Genomic DNA, 22,940 nt, shown 5'->3' on the forward strand with positions numbered 1-22,940 from the left:
CTTACTTTTTCAATCATATGCTTTGTGTGTAGATATTAGCTGACACATGATCTACTAAATTATTTCATAATGTAATCACACGTATTTTTAAAATACTATAAAACTACTGGTTGTACTTGAAAATATTGGAGGGAAGGGACTTGTCCCCCGCGTCCCCCCCCCCCCCCCCCCCCCCCGTCAGAGACGCCCATGGTACCTACTAAGTAATTATATATATATATATATATATATATACTTTTCAGTTGACGATGGATTTGAGGTCAATGGACCATGAAACGAAAAACTATATAAAAATATCCCGCAATTCGCACCATGGGAACGGCTACAATAGGTAGTATTTCTTTGAAATCTACCTAAAATTTACTTATAAAGATCGATTTGCTACACGTACTAAGAGAAAGTTATGTTGCAATGTTTCCAGAAATGTTTGCAGTGCATAACAACAAATGTACGCCTCGGTACACCATTGATAAGCTATTTGAATGCTTGTGCCGACATACTAATTAAAAATGTACCTATAGTTTATTGCATTTTCTACAATTTCATCATGCAAAACCACAACAAATATAGAAACTAATATTGAACTTTTCTTAAAGACGAGATACTTACTTACGTTCATTATGAAGCCATTTCTGGGTCGGTATAGTTAGATTATTTGCAGATTCATTTGACAGAGCAGTATCTCCACCACAATTGCCATCCAATTGTGTGACGTTATCAATAACTTTTAAGCCATGTAATGGAACAGGCTGAAGCACTGTGTAAGTCACTGGGTCTAACCTACAGACAAACATACATTACAACCTATACTGCGGATATTGTCATCAAAAAATATTAACAAGATTGGCATTCTGTATTTTTAAATAGCTCGCGTACGGTTTTGTTAGCTGATAAGAATTGTTTGATATTTTGAAGCACTGCGCACTTCTATAAGGCTACTTACTGTCTTTATGGTTGATTTCGCGTCCGTAAACACTACGCAAGTGTTTGGCCTTGAAATTCCCTTTACAAGAGGTGGAAAAACCATGGGAAAAAAGTAGCGTCTCTGCCTCATGCTACTGGAAACGCCAGGCTCTGATTATCCCGTGACAATATTCGTTTACTGCGGCCTTCCACTAAAAATTGCTACGGTACTTCCCATTAGTGACATACTCTTTCCTAATGCCGTATTGTTTGACACACAGAAGCTAACTAGAGGTAAGATCATTTAGTTGTCTGTTATATCACAAGTGACAAGGTAGAATGCATATCGGATTCTTGTAAAATGGGGAAAAAAAATTTGTTGTTAAATAAATAAATAAATAAACAAATAAATAAATAAATATTAGAAACTCCAACTTACCGTCCAGTTTGCAATGCGGTTTCACTGTAGATAATTTGCAAACAACTTGGCTCAGGCTCCTCTGAATAACCTTCTATTGTATTGCGAATCTTCGTTAATTTTTTACCAAAAGAGAAATGTTTTTTATTATTTTATTATGTAGGCCTACTGGTATTGTAGTTATAGACACATACTGTGACTTATATAAGGTGAAGGCCAATACATTTTCTACTCTCATTCGTTCATTCTTGCCCGAGTCCGAAACTAAACAGATGCTGTTGTATGATGGCGGCGATGTCATGCAAGGTTTATCGCGCGCCGACGTACTAGAGTGTCACAAAAAAAAGAAGCACAAGTGATTCAGAATTACCGCCTAAAAACTATGTTCATAAGTGAAAATACAAAGAAGATTATCTAAAAAAAGACAATGTTACAGTACACGCTTAATCACTATCTTCCAGACACACGTTTCAGCAGGCAGTAATGTACTTTGCCAAAATAATTTTGTCACAGTGTAATATTATTTTCACGCGCGGTATCGAAATAACTGACGACTCAGGCTAGATGCTGGAGGACGTGCTGACGCCTGCCACTAGATAAAACACCAACACAAGCGTAAGCCAAGCAGTTACCGGTGGCTGAGACTGTACACATGTCGTCTGTTGATGTAATTATTGTAATAAGCTTGGAACAACCTGTATTTAAAACGTATTTATAACTTGCTAAATACAACACGTTTAAATAGAACATATCAATGGTAGTAAACAATCTAGTAACTTTACTTACACACGATTATAGCTAACAAGTATCTATTTCCCGCGACTGTTGCTATGTCATAACAGTATCCAATGAGAGTATTTGTTTAATTTTTTTGTGTTTTTAATTATTACAGGACTCGGTAAGCGTGAGCGAACAATATTGATAAACGAGAATTTACCTTTTTTTGTGGTATTTCAGAAGTGCAGCACCTGTTCTCTTTCTTCGTTTAGATGTGAGAAACAGCCGAGTCTTCTTTCCCTTCCTCCACTCTTTACGTCGCCCCATATTCACGATTTATATCACTGATAAATGTTTCTGCCTTGGGTACAGATCTAGAAATTGTGTCCTCAAGTCTCAACTGCGTGCGAGAAGACGAGAACTGGTTGGTTGTTTCCCCCTTCACCCTTCCCCTAGTTTCTCCCGGTTCCCCCTCCACGCGGGTGGCTGGGCACGCTGCCTTACCGCCCCTCCAGCCGAGAGAGAATGACGCACACCAGCGACACGGACAGGCCGGCCCAAGGCAGCCAGCTTGCCAGCAAAAACACGTCACATGCATTTAGTTGTGTTCTAGTTACACAAAATCCAAAGCTGTGACACAATTATATTATTACATCAAATTGTAGCTAACATATGTAGCTTTGACTCAAGGTTTTTATTTTACAATTCTCTTTAGGAATTGCACACAAAATGTATACGAAATCGTCTGTTTTTTTGGTGAATTCAATATGTTTTAATTATTATTTATTGATCTCTAATCAAAAAGTACAAAAATAGAATCTCATATATACATATTTTTACATTCCCTGTAAAAATTTGGTTCAAGTTCATTGATCTTATTCCGAGAAAATAGAACACATTCGAATGCTTGTTTGAGTATGCGCTCTGAGCTAAAGGACTTCTCTTAAACTTACGAATTTCGTGTAAAAATTTGTTTTATTGCAAATGAGAAATTTGCATGTCCCTAGTGATAAATAATGGTGTGTTAATCAATTGTCTCATTTGTTTCCATTTAAAACCTGTTTATGAATACATAGGGGTGCATCCATAGCGCACACATCCCTTAGCAAATGCAGCCATAGTGTAAAGGATGCATTTATAAGATGGATGGTATCTTACAGCAAGCAGTTGGTCGTACTAATGAGCATGCAGCCATTTTGAGTTGTGATATCTACGAGGATTCAGCAAAACATAAAAAAACAATGAACATTGGTAAACTCAATTACAAAATTTTGTAATAAATCCCAAAATATTAAAAATACTTAGAATGAGCATTAAATATTCCGAAGTTTAAATTCACCAATCAATATTCTTTTAATACTTATATTAATTTTTTTCTGTGTATCTATTTGAGATATAAAATGAAATATTTATGTTTTTAATAAATCTTATGCCAAAACTCTGAAGCGACAACACTATTCCGAAGTTAATGGACATAGGGATGCATTAGTGGAAGCTATTGTCGCGTCACTAGAAATCTCGAGTTTAGTGGACTCATACAGGGATTCATTAGCATATTTTGTGAGAATTTGAAAGCAATGCAAAGAAGGCTGTGTCCACTGCAATGCACTTTTAGTGGATTCTTTAGCCAAGGGATTAATAAGGCTAGTATTCGGATCTGGCCAACATTTAAAACATTTTATAAGTTAGGCTAAGAAATAATTGTTAATGGTATGTGAAGACATGTTACAGTGAGGTTAATGTATGTTTAGCCCTTTCCCTATGATTTCATTTACTTTAGTTATTACAACATCTAGAATTGTTCACATTATGTTGTTTCTGCCCTGTTTATGTCAAATGATAAAAGATTTGATGTATTGCTTTATTTAGTACCTACCACGTGTCTTAATGATTCAACAGTAAGTTATTTAGTTTTTTTTAATTTATTGAAGTTGTAAATATGATCTTATGTAACTATATATTTTGGGACAGTTTCTGAAACCCAAAACCATTTTTATGAAATTAAAACAATGGGTAATTCTGAAAAAGAGCCTTGTTTCAGGGGGAAGGGGTTCTTAATTTCCTGGCATGAAAATGCTTAATGTAAATCTCTGGTTTCGTAAAAGATATTGTATCTTACATTCTTGTAATTTTTTTGGGCAGTTTTTCCATAGCCTTAGGCCATCTTGGCTTGATTGCAGTGTCAACCAACTGTAATGTGGATTTGTTACTTGCATGTGAGGATTGTTGAGTGCAGATGTGCCACCGCAGGTGTTGTATAATTGTAGTGATGCTTTATTCTGTCCAAGTGTGTCCTCACCTAGTGGTTTGCTTGAATGCAGAGTGAGCATCAAGGAATCATCGGTGGCCAAGCTGGGGTCAGTGTGCCGGCGAGTGTACAGAATCTTCTCGCATGCGTACTATCACCACAGAGCAATATTTGACGAGTTCGAGGTAAGACGTGTTGTGTCGCTGCTCATGGTCCGTGGGTTCTGCTGGTTTTCAAAAAATTAATAATACTAAGAAAAAAAAATTTTATAATGAAAATTATGTGACATTCATTACTCTGTTAACATACGTTATTAACACATTGGAGACTGGTTGGCATTACCTACTTGGACTAGGTGGACTGCACATTTTTCACGATTTTCAAAAATATTTGGTATCTTTATTTTTCTAGTAAATTGATATTATAATATACGTAATTAAAATTCATAGTTTTTTCTACTTAGATACATTAAAACATTTTTTGGTTACTCTAAATAATAAAAATGTTACAATTTGAAAGAAACCATGTTTTTAGAAATAAAAAAAAAATTTACGACATTATCTTACTTCATGCTCATGTATACCAGACTATTGTCGGAACACCATAGCATTTGTAGACATGTGTAACATACCATACAAATTGTTTAATATTACACATATAACATATGTTGTGCACTTGTGTCTTTAGTTCATGTTGTGAGATGTTCTCACTGTAACACAAAGTAGTCTAAAGTGAAGTGGGTAACCTAAATGATAAAACATGCCAAAAATATAAATAAACTTATTTCTGTACACTAAAAATGTTAGTCACATTTTACAATAGTTGACCTTTTCACTGCAATAATCTTTAGATAATTTCATAAGAGGTCCCTATTGATAACCAAACAGCAGAACTATTGTAAATACTAAAATACACCAAACATATTACAAACATTATTTCTGTACAAGACTGTACGAGAAACATATACACACATTTTACAATAAGTTAGCCTTTAGACTGCATGTGTCTCTAGATCATGTCACACTAAAATTATGAGACACATTTACAAAATTAAAACCAAAAACCTATAAAAAATCTAGTTCTATACAATAATCCGTAGAAATTTTTCTACTAAAATGGCCTTGTATGACTATCAAATAAACCTATTTCTGTACATAAATGTTTAGACACGTACTATACAAATTATCCCTTTACACTATACACCTAAAGTTTGGCAGTCATAGTCATATTGTTTGATATTCACTAATAATATTACAAAATGGAATGTCATTTTTGAAAATTGTAAAATGATCAAAATTGAAATAGTCCAATTTTCGTTCAAAAGAAAGTGCAGTCACATTTTACACAAGATTGGCTTTTATGTTGTGTGTAATGAAACATTTTGGCAGTAGCAGACACTTTTATAAAAATATTTATGTAAAACACAGATGACATAATATGATAAAATATTATCAAAAACCATTGTGATGTTTCACTGAAACTAAGCTGCACATAATTAGCATTTGTATGGTATACTTTGAAACAGTCTGGCACACACAATGCAACACTGCAGTCAGGACACCACCAAGAAGTTTCCCTGTCTGGTACTTGCTTCTATCTGTGCAGACATTGCAAACACGTGTAGGATTTGCCTTTTTTTCTGTAGCAGGAATCTTTCCTGGAAAGTGTCTTCCGTTCAGTCTGTTTTTGCTGGGACCTGGCTGACAGCTGATTTGTTGTTCCTTGTTTCCTTCTTTCACAAAGGCGTTTCCCAGCTGCATCAGAAACTGCACCAGGCTGCATTTTTTCCGCTGTTCAGGATTCCTTGTCTCCCGATACAATACAAAAGCATTTGTTGCACTCATGACAAACACCATTTCAACTGCTTCCGTTTGAATGGATAATATGCAATCATTTGGTCGTATCTATCAACTCCAGTTTTGTGGACGTTGTAATCAAGGACATCTGGTTTTGTTTTTGTAACTGGCCCGTTCCGAGAACGAACAACAACATCACTTGTAGAGGCTGTATGGTAAGTTGACAGCATCAAGACATCTCTCGTGTCTCTCCATTTCAGGCAGAGCAAATGATTTCTCCGACTTGCAATGACTGCTCCTTTTTTTATTGTTCTTTTTACAACAGCACTTTGCGGAAGTCCCTTTCTGTTTGCCATGCATGTCCCTACTGCCAAACACAGCTGGTGATGAATAATAGCGGTCCATGTACACAGTGAAGCCCTTATCAACATAGTTTTCCAAAAGTCTCTTTAGTAACGCCATAACACCCGGATCTTCTGCTCCCTTCCCTGAGTATACCTCTATTTTCAACACGTATCCGGAATAAGCATCACATACTACAAAGAGTTTTATGCCATATTTGTCAGGTTTATTTTTCATGTAGACTCAAAAATGTATTCGCCCTCGAAAGCCACACATGCCTTCACAAACTGTCAAATTGCCATAAGGTGCAAAAGAAGCTGAAAATGCAGAATTTATATGGTCAAAGAAGGGACGTATTTTGAAAAGAGGGTCGTAATTTGGTTGGTTGCGTGGAATATATTGTTCGTTGTTGCTGATGTGCAGGTTTGACAGGAGGGCTTTAAATCGATCTCTGCTCATTATGGATGCCGGAAAGGGGTTGTGAAGAATGGAAGATTTTGACCAGTAGTCGCTAAGTTTTGATTTTTTGACTATACACATGTGTATGATTATGGCAAAGAACATGTAAATATCCTGCAATTTAGCTGTCTGCCACTTTCCCTAGAGACTTTGGTTTCAGTTTGTTTTGCCTTCTCAATTTAGTTATGATTGACCCAGCATAGTGATTTGTTTCAGTTTTTATCAACTTCATGACTTTTAGTGGCATGAAAACAGCAAAACAATCAAATGGTGTTGATGATTCATCTAATGGTGCTGTTACACCTGTCGTTTCTTGAAAGACAGGCGAATCAGGCATAATGTCTTCGGTATTCCAACCAATAACTGTATTGTATAGCTGGCTGGAATGTTCGTCTTTTTTACGCCTTTTAGGTGTGGGTGTAGATGCCATCTGTTAATCTGAGTCATCTTCATCAGCTGAAAGTAAATAAAAAAATATATAGGTAGTACAAGTGACTTTTTTTTTCTGTAGATCACCCATAGACCGGAATTTCCACAAATCGAGTTCTCAATAATGCCATAAACTGCACGATTACTTTACAACAGATGCCAGTGTCAGTTTGTTTGTACAAAACTGTACTTGTCCAAGAGATTTGCGATGTGTTTGTGTACAGTACAATGATGATCTTCACACAAAATTACCAAAAATATTTATTTTATTAATTTTCTGTCTGGTTTGTCGACTGAATGAATTATACCAGCTTCTATTGTGTATCTTCAACCGTATACAACAGTGATTAGCAAAATAAAGTACAGTGCTGTACAATATAGAAATTGTGGTATGTTACATTTATTTACAAATGAATTTGAACCAATTATAACTTCTTGTCTGAATATCATTGGTAATTATCTGAAAACAGAGCATAAAACCACCTATTGTAATATACACACTATAGACAGCCATACTGCAACATCGAAAACAATGCTCATAGTTCAAGTACAGAGTGTGTGCGTGTGTGTCGCTCTTGTGTTGCGAGTGCACAGTGCCGATGTACTGTGTGTTATGGTAACGACTGTCCTCAACTGTGATAGTTGTGTATGTAGAAAGGTTTATCAGTAATACAGAACACTTAGCCAGCAGTGGTCGAAGTGATAAGAAACGTAGTCAGTCGCCTGTAAATGAAGGTCATTCAGACAGTACTTGTGCCGGGATTAGCACAAAAAGTATTTTATTTATAAAGTTTCGTATCGGTGACCACAATTGCATTGATTGCCCTTATATACAACATTTTGGAAGCTTCTACTAAAAATATGACATTCAACTACGAGCCAACAATACAATTTTCACCCGAAATTTGTGCTTTACAGAAAAGGTTTCTCGACAATTCCGGTTTATAAGTGCTCTATTTTTATAAAATAAAAAACAAAAAAGCCTTGCAATAATAATCAGATACCTGCATCAGATGTTTCAAAGTCTGGGTCCAGGTCAGAATCATCAACTTCTCCATCTGATTCTGAGTCAATGACAGGTTCATCAACAATGTCTTGATTTACACTATTATCTGAAGTATCCATTGTTTTAGTAAAACGATAATAGATATGAAATCATTATTACATAAAAACCGCACATTGACTAATAATAAGGATATTATCACATAAAACTGCATAGAACCAATGTATATGGTAATAGTCTACCTATACCATACAATCAGAATTTATAAAAAATATTATATAAACATTTCAAAACTTCATACGCATGTCTAAATTTGTAGGATGAAATAGAGAAATTTACGTATTGAAATTCACAGCACTCTTTTTATTATTTATATTACGTAGTTTCCGCTACATAATATATATACGCCGATTTAAAAAATAAGTAGTGATGGGATTTTCGATACCTCGATACCTTCGATACTTGACGGTATCGCAAAGTATCGAGTATCGAAACAGTAAGTTCGATACATTTTTTCGATACCGGAATGCTTGTTCATTTGTATTGAATTAATTAAGTTTTGAGTCGCAATCGTACAAAATACAACTACAGTAGAACCTCGATGATACGTTCCCATTTCATACATTTTTCCGTGTCATACGCCAATTAATTTTGGTTCCGCCGAAAGTACTATATTTACAATGGTTTACTTTCCCGGAACATACACTTATAAAATCATTAATTTCCCGTTTCATACGTTTTTACAAAGCGGAAAAGTCCTAAAATTCACAATTTTTTTTTGTTATATTACTCCTGATAAACTACGTTTTAATGCTTTTATTTTGAAAAACGTTCATTGTTTACCTTTGCAAACGTAAAAAAATAACTTTACGCACCATAGATATTATGGATAGTATCAGAAAGACTGTGCACTTCGCTAGTAGCATCTATGGCCTGCACCAAGCGAGACTAGTGGCGCAAACTAGCAATGATTATGAAAATGGTGCACTCGCTTTACCAAGGCACGGATCTCATATTTTGTGCATTCATTAATCTTTGTACTGAATATACCTGTTTGTTATTGTTTTCTTACGATTGGATTGTTTTGTATTTTACTTTTCTCAAGTCAAAATTTTTTTGAAAATTGTTCTGTTGCATAAAGTTGTTTGTAAAAGTAAACAAACAGGAAAAAATTTCTAATTTTCTTTTTACAATAGCCTAATTTCTTTTATTTCTAATTTAGGCTTGGTGACTTTTCCCCTCTCCAAGAAACGTTTTAATAACATTATGTAAGGCCACTGTTTCTCATGTCAGCTTTATGTGATTATGAACTGTATTTTACATTTCTGGTGGTTTTATTATATGTATATATAAAGATGAATTCATATCTTTCATTAATATAATGCAATTATTTACACATCATGTATTTAAGTTTAATCTGACATTGTGCTGGTATACTAGATTGAAAAAAACATTATTATTGGCATTCCCTTTTCATACACTTTCCCGCATCCTATGCCATTATTGTGCCCTTCGTTGAAAAGTTAATGACAGGGGTTCTACTGTACTAGAACAGCTTATTAGCCGTAATTATGATAATATGCTTAAATCAGAATAAATTATAATTATATAAGTCTTTTCTGCAATTTGCCAATAGTAAACAAACAATGAAGTAAGTTTAAGTTGTTTTTGTTTCGTGTTCAAAAAGTTACGTTTTTCGTACGTAACACTTCTGACATTGAATTCACAGGAAATTTGAAGAAGAAAAAAAATTGTAGAAATATCAAGCACTTAAAATTCACATTAATTGACTCCACTCGCAATCCATCGCAATAGTAACAATAACACGCCTAGTAATAAAAGTCAACATCATAGAGTAAGTACGTGTCTCGTCTCTCGTGTATAGTAAGTACCAGAGATTTGTATCGATATTATGAATGTTTTCAATTGCCGCAGTCGTATAGTGACGTAAATTGGCGCCACCAGCGTGAACTATAACTGTTTGCGGCAATTTTATTTAAGAGAGCGCTATCTTTATTTACATTTGTTTGCGGTTAAAAAAAGTGTACTGGAAAATGAAGGGCTAACTCTCTTGAAGATAGTTTGTATTTCACTTCCATTTTTATATTGATTTTTATACTCAAGTCTTTAAGTGGTTTGCAGTTTGTATTTTTGTAATAAAGAGGGAATATATATAGTTTAAAACTAATTTATGTTATTTGTAAAAATTGTTACTTAATGGGAAAATATTTTTCCTTGGAGTTTCGAAAGTATTGAAAGTATCAAAAGTATCGAACTGAAAAAACAATACAAAATCGAGAATCGAAAGTGTGGTATCGTCCCACCTCTATAAATAAGTAATAAAAACAATTACGTCCTGGTTTTTTTACGCTTGACAATGTAGGCAGATAGTTGGTAGAAAAACGCGGGACGAAAACTGCTACACAGACCCGATTCCGAGATGTGTGTGCGCTCTTGTGACATGTTTTCAACCAACATCATTCAGTTGTAAAAACACTCAAGAGATAGCAGCTCATCAGATTAGGTACCTAAACGAGTCGGGTGAGACGGCGACCGGGTCTGACTCGTGTAGCGATGTGTAGGGATTTTTTACGCCTCGCCCGAGTTATACTCGGGCTTCGTCCCGTAGTGCAGTTGCCCTTGCCCGAGTTATACTCGGGCGTCGTCTCTAACGTGTTAAGTTTGAGATCCCCTAAAACTATATTTATACATACAAATATGGGATAGTCTTGGATCTAAAGAAATATTGTAACGTGGTGGTTCAAAATTAAATAAATAAAAGAAAGCAATCCAAAATCAATCGAAAATTGTAATGACTTTTCTTTAACTTCGTGGTGGGGGGAGGGGGACAATTGAAACTTGGACGACATACTCGCTTAGACAAACAAGAGGTTTATTCCTACAGTACAACTTGATAAAAAAGGTTTCATTCTAAGATCGAAACGAATAGATCTGTCATCCCGTACGGGATGTCTAGTGTGAGATGAAGTAAAGGAGATTTTTAAAAATAAATTAACACTAAATTCAAAACCAACTTACATTTACTATCAAATTTCTTATTTTCAAAACCAGTATCTAGCAACAGGTAGTCTATACAGGTAATGATTAAAATCACAATTAATATTCACAACTATCTCTCATTTGTGACTCACATAATAACTAATAAATGACCATACAAGAAATAGAGAGAGGGATAGCTTCACCAAATTCTTACCTATTCCTTTATAATGCGTTAACTTAAGAATATCAAAAACCAGAATTTAATATTACAGCTATGAAAAGATAGTTCTGTACTCACATTTTCAAATAAGCTGAACATTTCTTAATCCCTCACTTTAAAACTAACATAGGGGCCTTTCCTGCCCTTGAAAACCCGAATAAACTTTACATTTTCAATCTATGACTCTACCGACTCGCTACCAAGTCGGGCATCATCACGACCAGTGGGCCTAAACTGACTAAATCACAAACTAGGGGACTCGTTTCCACAGGCGAGAGGCATTGCTTCCCCTGAGTGAGCTTAAAGATGATTACATCCCGAACGAAACAACTCGTGACCACTGACGAGAGTGATCTTCGAGATTACACTCACTTGCATTTAAATTCCTGCGGACCGTCACGCCTAACATAACAAATGCTGGTTATTGGAGCCAAATTTACAAACAACTAACCAGGACAGCTGAGAAGGCTACACCTCTTACCCAGACTGCGACCTCTTGTGACAGCGTGTTCCAGTAACCGCGACCAGTAGTTGCACCGGTATGAAGCCGGACAAACAAACTACAACTAAATGTGTAAACTACAAGGCAGCAGCGCGCCGCGCCGGCCCCGTGCCCCAATTACTTGTTCACGCCACTTGCACCGACAAGTGAACAGAGAAGCCAGCCCAGAGTCCCATCAGTAAAGTTCCGAAATTTGATTTTAAAAACCCTGGCAAATTCTGAACCTCAACAATATTAATTTCTTTACAAATAGTTTACAGGTTTTTGAAAATTTTAAGAAATTCTGGTGAGAGACAATTCTATTTTAATTTGCTAGGTTTATTAAATAGTTTTTTATACATGTATTATATATGTGTGTGTGTTTGGGGAAAAAAAAGGGGGGGGGGGGGGGGGGTAGTTTAATCAAAGCACAGAACTTTGACTTTGAAGGCAGACACATACCTGCCAACTTGTACGATTTTCCCGTAATTTGTACGGAAAATAATTCATATTACGATTGTACGGAAATTCGTAACATCTTACGATTTTTGTCTGTAAAAAAATGCAGTATAATATTTTAGTGCCCATATAAATGTACAGTTTGAGCAGCATTTGTTATTGTTTAACAACAGGGCGTCCGCGATATGAGAATAATGGAGTCAGAGAAAAATCGTTCCGAAAAGAAAGCAATTTTTGTAAGTTTCGTTGGTACACAGCAGGCTGGATGGCAACTGATCTTGCTAATCTTTTGTGTGGAAGAGTCATGAAAGTAATTTTTGTGAGTTTTGTTGGTACACAGCAGGTTGGCTGGAGACGAGTGATAACGACTTAACCGTTTATGTACGAGTGCGGTAAATATTTTATAAGTTACCGCTTGTACGAAAAGTAAGATAATATGATTTCGTAATGGCTATGAGTAGTAAAAAACAATATGGACAGGTGTTTCGGTCATCTTACTCAGAATTATTTCTTTCATTACTAAGAGTGAAAAAGGCTCTAATTTTGCGTTTTGTAGTGTTTGTCGTTGCGAGATTGTTTCCCATGGCGGCAAGCACGATATTTCCTATCACGTCAGGAGCTTGAAACATGCAAATAACGTGAAACTTGCAGAAGAAAACAAAAAAATCAGTAGTTTCTTTTCCGTGAACCGTAAGAGTGATGGTGATGTGATTAGGGCGGAATGTTATTCTACAAGCTTTTTAGAGGAACATAACCTTCCATTCAGCGTCGCCGACCACGCCGGGCATTTGTTTCGAAAAATGTTCCCAGGGTCTGATATCACAAAAATGTACAGCTGTGGGTGCACTAAAACTGCAGCAATAGTAAAAGAAATGGCTTCCAATACTACTACAGTACTTCAGTAGTAAAGTGCTTGCAAAGTGGCCCATATACACTAGCTACTGATGGAAGCAATGACACAAGTAATAAGTTATATCCTCTCGTGGTAACTTATTACAACCCTGACTGCAGGTTAGTAACTAGTTGTGTTTTGGCCATACCTTCATTGGAAGGTGCTTATACTGGTAAAATATTGGGCAGTTATTGCTATCAGAACTTGAAAGTATGAATGTGCCAATTCATAATTGTGTAGGTTTTAGTTGTGATAATGCAGCAGTTATGGTTGGAGTTAAAAATGGTGTTATTTCTGTATTAAAAGAAAAGCAGTCAAATTTAGTAGTCATAGGTTATCTGTGCCACTTAATTAATTTGGCTGCAGAAAAGGCTTCTGCAAGTTTGCCAGTGAGGGTGGAAGAAATACTTGTAGACATTTAGTACTTTTTGGAAAAAAGCTCCAAAAGAAAGGAAAGGTTGCGTGACTTTCAAGGTCTCCATGATGATGAAGTTTTAATAAATTACAGTAATTTTTTATTTAAAATTCGTATTTTGGGTAGAGACTTGGTGTTATCAATGCAAAATAAACACGTGTTTTCCGGATCACTTATTTTAAACATCGCTCCTGATTCATGCTATAGATTTGTTAGTTTGGAAATCTTACTGCTTGCATTCCTAACAAGTTGGCAGGTATGCAGACATAACTTGGCATTTGTGCTCAAGTCAAGTTTCAACCAGGTCTGCCGATTTCACTGATTTTATCCATTTTCACGGATTTCAGGACCTCAAATGGATTCCCGGATTTTCTCTGATGGGATTCCTGTCATAGCTGTACATACTTCGTTGTTCGTAAAAAAATTTTTGTAAATGGTGGAGAAAAACAGCAATGTTTGGAAATTTAGTGCTGCCAACTGCTTTTCCAAAATATGCCGAACATGCATGAAGATGCCATATTTTCAGGAAAAATTATTTTAACATGGGCACAGTAACTCACTGTTTATTTTTGTAAAAACTGCATTTAAAACTCATTTCATACATAATACGTAACTGTTTAAAAGGGAGAGATATAAAACTGAATTTAATTTTTGCGTTCACATCACCAACGTTATGGTTCATGGCAGAATGGATTACCGTGGCACGTAAAAAAAGTAGTTTGTTTACAATGCCAAGCAAAGCTGCTGTAACCACACGCAGTAATATTTACTTTCAACTTTTAATATTCTGACTAAACTTTTCTTATGTTTTGCTATTGAATGCAGTGCTGTTGTAACATAAATTGTGGAAATGCTTTCGCTTAAAGGTAATATAGGGTAAATGACAGTGAAAGTAAAAAAAAAGATATGTTAAACACTGCAATTCGTAAATCCTGGGTACGTAAAAATGAGGTTCTATTGTTGACTATCCATTTATGTATGATTATTGCTTTTGTAAAATTTATAGGGCTTGGCGATATAAACTAGAACCAACTAGAATGGATAAAGCCAGGGAGCAGCGATTACCAAGCTAAGTGCACAGTGTGTAATTCTATGCTCAACATTGTCAGTGGAGGGCTTAAGGATCTGCGACGTCACGGAAATACTGAATGTCATAAAAGAAATCAAAGGGGCATAGAACAGAGTTCCTCGCTGTCCAGTTTTGTATTGTAAGAAAATAATGGTGTGATTGATGCTGAATTACAACGGCAAATTTTTTTTTGTGAAAACAACCTGCCAATAAGATTAAGTGATAATTTTGCTAAACTTGTGCCAAATATGTTCCCAGACAGTGACATTGCAAAAAACTTTCATTGTGGTCACACAAAAACAGGTATGATTATTCAGCAGGCATTAGAAGACATTGTGAATACAATGAGAACTTCACTCTTTACTTTTCTAATTGATGAGTCTACTGACATAACAGTTCATGATTATCTTGGCAAGATTTTTCACGGATCAGCAAGTAGAAACACAGTTCTATAAAGTGGTGGCTATAGAAGGCAAAGCAACTGGTGAAAATCTGTTTAATATAGTGAGCAGCTCATTTCGAGAAGAGAATGCCTTGGAAGAACTGTCTAAGCATGTCTTGAGATGGTGCAAAGGCAATTGTTGGGGAGTTCAATTTATTGCTGTCCAGAGTAAAAGGACAGCAATATAACATATGGTTTCTACATTGCACCTGTCATGTTGCACATCTGGCTGCATCACATGCATGTGCTTAACTACCTAATACATGCAAGCACTTATCACGAGATATTTATTCTTTCTTCAAAACATCTGGAAAATGCCAAGATGAACACAGACATGTACAACAGATTTTGGAGTTAAACCAACATAAGATTTGGCACCCATGTTTACCAGTTGGCTGGCTATGCTTCAGTGTGTGAATCGTCTACTTGAGCAGTGGCCAGCTTTGACCGAATATTTTGATTCTTTTGAATCAAAAGATGGCAGTTTGGAATGTGTTCAACGAATCAGAACAACACTGCATTCAAATTTGGCCAAATTGTACTTTATTTTCCTTCAAGCAGTTCTGCCACAATTTGCCAAGTTTAATGTACTGTTCCAGCAATAAAACCATATGCAGTGAGATAAGTGTACTGCTGCGGCAAACAATTGCCAGCTTCGTTCATTTTGGTGTTGTACAGAAAAGTAATCTGACCTCAATTTTGAATGATAAAACCAACTGCCTGATGCTGCTCTATTCATTGGTCATTCAGCTCATACATTCCTAGCAGAGAACAAAATGTCCTTATCTGAACAAGTGGAATTTTTCAACAACATAAGGAAGAAGTTTTATGAAACTGAGAACAAAGAGCTGTATCGCCTTCTGCCACTACATGATCATGTTCTTCAAAACATAGACGTTTTCGACCCAGCCAAGAAAGAGTGTGGAGAATGGGTGAAGGTGGAAAATCTGGCCAAAGCATTCTCAAATGTTATTTCTAATGATGATCACGATTCCTTGAATGCTGAGTATATTGCTTTTTTTTTTTTTTTTTACTTGTGGATTTATCTGCATTTGACATTCAGCCTACAGATCCTGTTGATGTTTTTGGGCAAAAAGTCTCCAATTATGAGAGAAATGGCAAACCACATTTTCCAACACACTGCAAGTTGTGGCACGGGCAATGTTGATTCTCCGTCACAGTAATGCGACTGTAGAGAGAGCACTCAGCCAATTGAAACTCATCAAAACAGCACATCGGCCATCTCTGCAGTCACCAATGCTAAATGCTTTGATGCAAGTATCTTCTAGGAAGAAAAGGAGTGAATTCAAGCCCACTATTCAGATGAGAAAGAAAGCAAGAATTCTCAAAAAGTGATTGAGTTGGTTTTGTAAAAAGACAGCATTTATTTCAACTAAGTATAGCAGTCCACAACTGCCGTATATTACATAAAAAAGTCAGCTTCTTGACCACAAACAATTCATTGGGTAGAAATAACTTTATGGATATTTTTATATTGTTTCAAGAGTTTGCTTTAAAAATATGTGTCTATTTTAATTCGGTTATTTTTAGTTTACCAGTCTTTTAGTAACAAAGGCGAATACTTTTTTGGTAAGTTTCCTGGTTAAAATTTTGGTGTATGATTATATTATTTAGATTGAAAGGATTTTACAGGATTTCAGTTTAAGTTTCTAGAATTTTTACTGGATTTCGACTTTAAGTTTTTAGGATTTCTTAGGCCTGAGACCAGGATTTAAGTTAGAAACCAGAGGCAGCCCTGGTTTGAACTATAGTAAAGCTTGAACAAATTACCTTTATAAACACATACAGAATTTGTATATTTTTAAACACTTAATTATTAATTGTCTATATGTACTGCTGTCTGTAGTTGATCTGTTGTTCCTCCTTGTAGCCCTGTCAATAGTAGAATTCTCTTGGGTGTGTAAACAATTACAAGTAATGGATTAGTACGTTAAATGATAGTAGCCTTGCAACTTTATCAAAGAATTAAAATTCTAAGTTGTAGCAAATATAAGTTTATAAAATTAAAATTAAATATTTATTCACACAACTATGACATCTTAGGAATACATTTGATCCTGTTTTTAACGTGTTTTCTTTATGTCATTACCAGAATGAAACTTATCTGTGTCGGCGGTTCACTTCGTTTGTCACCAAGTACAACTTGATGTCCAAGGACAATCTCATCGTGCCAATCCTGGAAGACGAAGGCTCCGGCGAGACAGATGCTTAGATTTCTGTAGCAAGTCTTGTTGTCTGGAGTCTCATTGTGTGGAACACTGTCTTCGCTGGAAGTCACTATTCCTTCAGAAGTTAAGGTTGACAAGGGCGCTGAAGAATCGTTAGCTACGAGTTCATGAGGTTTGCATTCTGCTAATGGATGTTTATCATACCTTGTAATCATTCAAATGTGTGGTTATGATACTTTTTAAAAAAGAACATTTATGTTGTCACTTGTGGAGGAAATACTATTTCATAAACTGTATTTATTAAATTTTATAAATAATAAAAATTAATTTTGAGCACTTATACATTTTGTTGAAAGTAATAAAGCTATTTAATGCATTAATTTGCATATAATATATACTTTTGCAGAGTTTGCAAATATAGTTAAAAATTATTCAAGTTATTGGGTTCTTGGGATTTTTATTTCCGTGCGATTTGTTTATTTTTGTGTGATTCTTTGTTGTCCACATAGGTAAAATCTGGTCTAATCCAGATGCTTAACTATTATGTTTCTTCAACTCATAAAATGTTTTGCAATTATTTCTGGACATGTTCAGTGTTAAGGTTATAACTCATTAGGCTTGCATGTCTTCCAACCTAAGGCAGCGAGAATCCTCATAAAATATCAGATACGTATTTGTAAATATTTTTTTAATTTTAACACTTTCCTTTTTATGATAGTGTTACATATACAAATATCATCCCAATGTGCATATTTTAAAACTTTTTATAGACCCAAGAACATGTATAAAAAGTAATGCATTAAATTTTAAATTATAACCTAATATTGTTGTCTATGATTGTATGACAACATATTGTAGAATTATTATTTATTTGAAAACATTAATTTAGATATGCTCTAACCATGTTAAAAGGCAACATTGTAGGATAGACCAAAGGTTCTGAGGCCAAAATGTTGTCCAATTAAACAAATATTTTTGTGTCAGGAGATCTTTAACTTGTTTGGCAGGAATGAGCAACACTGGGCCAATGGCGACATTGAAATTGATATAGTTGTGGTTGGGCCCTTTAAGTATGTAGCATTTGTGTAGATTCCATGCCAGTGCTTAGTTTCGAACAGTCGACAATGTTTAGTTTATTTTATGAATGTATTCTCACTACAGTCATATGTTGTGAAATGTTCTGTAATGATGCCCTACTAAGGCACCCATTGTAAGGTAGTGTTCAGTTTACGAGCTATGCAGGTGAACTTGTGTGTGAGGCTATTACCAATGATGGTAATAATCATAATGGTTCTTAATATAATAATTGTTCACTGATATATTCCTATAGAAAATCCTGTTTTGCTGTTGTAGGTACAGATGTTTATATTGAGACATACATAAATAGATGAACTATTTTTGGTAACTTTTGCTATTTCTTATTTACATTTGTCATAGTGATGTAACCTTCATATTTATTTGTTAATTAATAAATTATTTGTTTTGTATGTATTTTATGTATCATAAAATATTCTTGCTTAATTTTGATGTGATAGAGTATTCTAGTGATGTTATTGGATATCAAGTTTCTTACTATTTTGCTGGTAAATCTTACACTTGCAGTTTGCAAATAGGCCACTGGTTTTAGTTGTAACATAACCATGCCAAAGATAGATTTGTATTGGTACATAAAGTTAAGAGGAAAAATGGGAATGGTAGATGGCATGTGGAGAAAATATTATGTTCAACTCAGAGCACATGCACAAGAAATTTCTTAAACTTTTATTTTTTTCTTAAACTTTGAAAGGTCAGTCTGACCACTTGTGGAGTTTGTGATACAAACATTAGAATGTTTTAATAGATTATAAATCCAGACTCACAGTATTTAATGTGCAGGTTCTGTACAGTTTCGTAATTGAAATGTAGTCAGCTGCCGAATTGCAGTGCTGTTACAGTTCATAAGAACTTGGTTATGCCAAATGTGTGTGTATCTGAATTTAAATTGGAACTAAGTTAATTTGAGAATAACTGTGCTTTCCAAAATATATCACTGTCTTTTTGATATAAATTTATTTTTACTGCAATATTAGTGAAACAATGAAATATGTGTTTGAAATCTGTAATCGTACTCCGTTCCTCCACTATCACTGTCTTTTTTTTAATATAAAAATAACATTTTTTAACTGTGCAAAAAGGTTGTTTGTACTAATGTTCCAACCTTATACTTATTTTAATAAGACATTTGAGATGAAAAAATTAAGTTGAGTTGAATGTGATTGCTTATTTATAAATATGTGTGTGTATAACAAATATTGTTTAGTTGCCATTACTCTTTTGTGTTAAAATTTATGCTAAATCGGTCGTGCTAGTGACTATTTAATTGCAGGTGATGATATCTGGCCAAAAAAGGAATCTGACTCATAGGTTTTTATAAATAAATACTTTGAAAATGAGATTATGGAAGCAATTAAATCCATGCCACCACCCAGCTGCGGAAAACCAGATAGTAAACTCCTAGTGAGTGATCATATGGCAATTTGTATGACAAAAATTGTAGTTGGGAATATTTTCCTGACTTTCTTCAAGCAGAAGATAACTTAAATCTGTACCCAGGAGGTAAGGAGGTAAAGGTCACAATGTCACAAAATTGTAATTTTTCAGGAGAGGTAGTTTTCAATTTGTTCCAACTATATTTAAGGTTTCTTCGCTAGTAGTCAGAATTTTTTTTATGAAATTTTAACACATTATTTTTAAACTTCTTTATCAAACAAAAATAATTTCAAGATAACATGTAGTTTAAAGTTTTAAATTTTTTAATATTTTGGAAATTCAGACATAATGGCTTGAGTGCTCTAATACCAACACATAGATCAAAAAATGTACATTTAACACATGGTGCCAACTAACTTTCATAAAACAAAAACAGACATGGTGTTCTTTACTTCCGAAGTACAGAATCTGGTTACAAAATTTGCTACAGTGTGTCTACCAGACCTAGTAAATGAAATTCCCTGATTTTTCCAGGTTTTCCAGGTCTAAAACTGCATTTTTCCAGGTTTTCTTTAACAAAATTACGACATTCCACGTAACTGAAAAAACTGCATAACATTACATTGACGGATTTCAAAGTATTTCAACTCACTTAAATTAGTAAAAAAAAAAATTAACCTTCTTCCAGATGTGGCCAAAGTGACTCAATTGATGGCAAATAAAACATGCTGCTACAAATATTTCACACACTTACTTTTGGTAAAAGGAAGCTCCCATCAATTTCGCAGTGACTCAACTTTTTTGTCTATTGCACTTGCTTCAGAATGAGCCAAATCCAACACTCGAGCCTTCTTCAACTGCAATGCCTTGATCTCCTCTTAAACTCTTCTTTTTTCTGCCTTCTTCATGTCTGTAGCTTCCTTTTCTTTTTGTTTTGTTTGCAGGGCTTCCTTATGCCTACAACTAGCATTTCTTACATACTGTAACATGGACTTGGTGATATCAACATGCTCTACACCTCCAGAACGTTGAACAAAGTCGTACACTTGTCTTTGTGCAATCAGTGTTTCTTCCTGCAAGATTTCAGTCAGCAGATTAGAATTCACTGAAAATCCTCTTTCCCATGAGGCATTTCCATGGGAAAGTACCAACATCATCCTCACAAACTTTAGAAGGCCTGTTTTAGCAGCTACTATATGTGCCTTAAGAATGAGCATCCACAAGTGATCAAGGCGCCCTTCTTCTCGAGAAAAAGACGAGAACAGTGCTTCAGAATCTTGCGAGGAAGGGGCAACTGAAATGCTGCCCCTTGGAAGGGCAGCCCTTCAGGATTTTTCTGGAAATGGTTTGTTTGTACAGCGACTGGAAGGGCAGCCCATCCAATTTCTGAAAACGAGTTTCTTTTAGTGTTTAAATAATTCTGAAAACTTGTCCCTTGGAAGGGCAACCCATCAGGATTTTTCTGATAGTAGTGTTTTTGAAAGTTTGAATTGTTGCCCCTTGGATGGGCAGCCCTTCAGGATTTTTCTGACAGTGGTTAGTTTGTAAAGCGACTGGAAGGGCAGCCCTTCCAGTATCTTAATATGTGTCTATTTTCGTAATTTTATAATCCTGAATTGTTGCCCCTTGGAAGGGCAGCCCATCAGGATATCTTTAACAGTGTTGTTTTTCAAAGGTTGTCTGAATTGTTGCCCCTTTGAAGAGCAGCCCTTAGAATTTTTCTGACAATGGTGTTTTTGAAAGGTTGTCTGAATTGTTGCCCCTTGGATGGGCAGCCCTTCAGGATTTTTCTGACAGTGGTTAGTTTGTAAAGTGAGCTAAGCTAACCTAACCTAACCTAACCTAACCTAACCTAACCACATCCGAATCCAATGGTAAACAAAAGAAAATGAACGTGGGAACTGTTCGTTATTTGCCATTCAAAAATAAAAATGGGAGAGGATACACTTGATGCTATGTCAATGCGAGCTGATCAATAAACAAAAAACGTATTGCCAACTGCAACCTACCAAACAAAAATACCCTGACTTTTTAAAAAAATTCCCTAATTTTTCCCTGATTACAATATTCCCTGATTTTTCCAGGTTTTCCAGAGTCGGTAGACACCCTGTTGCTACACAACTCAGAATCAAATTTTATATATTGAAACCCTTCTTCCTCCTAACTTGGAAGAGGGGTTGCGTCCCCGACTCACTCTGGGCGCGAAGGGAAATTCCAAAATTTATGAAAAGGTATGAAAGGCTACACAATAAAAAATTCCCCATACCAATGCCCAGGGGTCAGGCCAAAAAACTTTAAAGCAGACAAAGCAGAGCAAACAACATTCCAAATAAAGGTGCCGTCGTCCGGGGTCTCGGGCTCGAGTCCCGGTGTGGCTCCTAGTGGGAAAAGGCGGTTCTTGATCTGTGTTGTCCGGGTGGGCGCCAGACTAGCTCGTTTCTAGTCGTGAATTTGGGGTCGTGGATGTATGTGGCCCACTAGGGCCGGCGGCGGTGTTGCGTGAGATGATTTTAAATAAGAGACGTGGAGTTGAGGTGGCGGTGTCGTACCTTTTATTCAGAGGGTCGTACACAATACAACACTCTACAGAGGTCCCCGGGGGGGTTTTTACTTGTTATTTCGTGGCGCCGTATTGTCTGTGTTCCGCGTTACGTGGCCTCGGATGCTGTTATGTCTCAGACGTCTCACTGGGTACGCAGGTAACGTAATTTCGTAACACAAAGGCGGGACACAAAATACACTGAATTAAGGGGTGCGTGCAGGTTACATGACACTCGTTACTCGGGTGACGTAAGTTAGAAATACACAATACGGGATACAAAAATATACTGAATTAAGGGGGTGCGCACAAGTTCCGTGGCACTCGTTACTCGGGTAACGCAAGTTAGAAATACACAATACAGGATACAAAGTACACTGAATTAAGGGGGTGCGCGATTGGAGACGGCCAATCCCGTATGCAAATGTCTCGGCGCGGGGGTTGTGCTCA

The 22,940-nt window shown here is 35.8% G+C and overlaps 1 protein-coding gene across 2 annotated transcripts in view; it reads left to right on the plus strand.

Moving 5' to 3' along the window:
* The window catches only part of LOC134536689 (MOB kinase activator-like 4), a 66,561-nt gene extending 46,645 nt beyond the window's left edge, over positions 1 to 19,916 (plus strand). Inside the window, exons 4-5 of one of the 2 annotated variants that reach the window (XM_063376541.1) lie at positions 4,327 to 4,471; positions 17,407 to 19,916. In XM_063376541.1, coding sequence (XP_063232611.1) covers positions 4,327 to 4,471; positions 17,407 to 17,526 — 265 coding nt within the window. In that variant the 3' untranslated portion in view covers positions 17,527 to 19,916. The remainder of the gene's footprint in view (positions 1 to 4,326; positions 4,472 to 17,406) is intronic. The other variant, XM_063376542.1, reaches the window with a different exon arrangement.
* The last annotated feature ends 3,024 nt before the right edge of the window (positions 19,917 to 22,940 follow it).

Source organism: Bacillus rossius, chromosome 11 (assembly GCF_032445375.1).
Source record: "Bacillus rossius redtenbacheri isolate Brsri chromosome 11, Brsri_v3, whole genome shotgun sequence".
Classification (NCBI taxonomy): Eukaryota; Metazoa; Arthropoda; class Insecta; order Phasmatodea; family Bacillidae; genus Bacillus; species Bacillus rossius.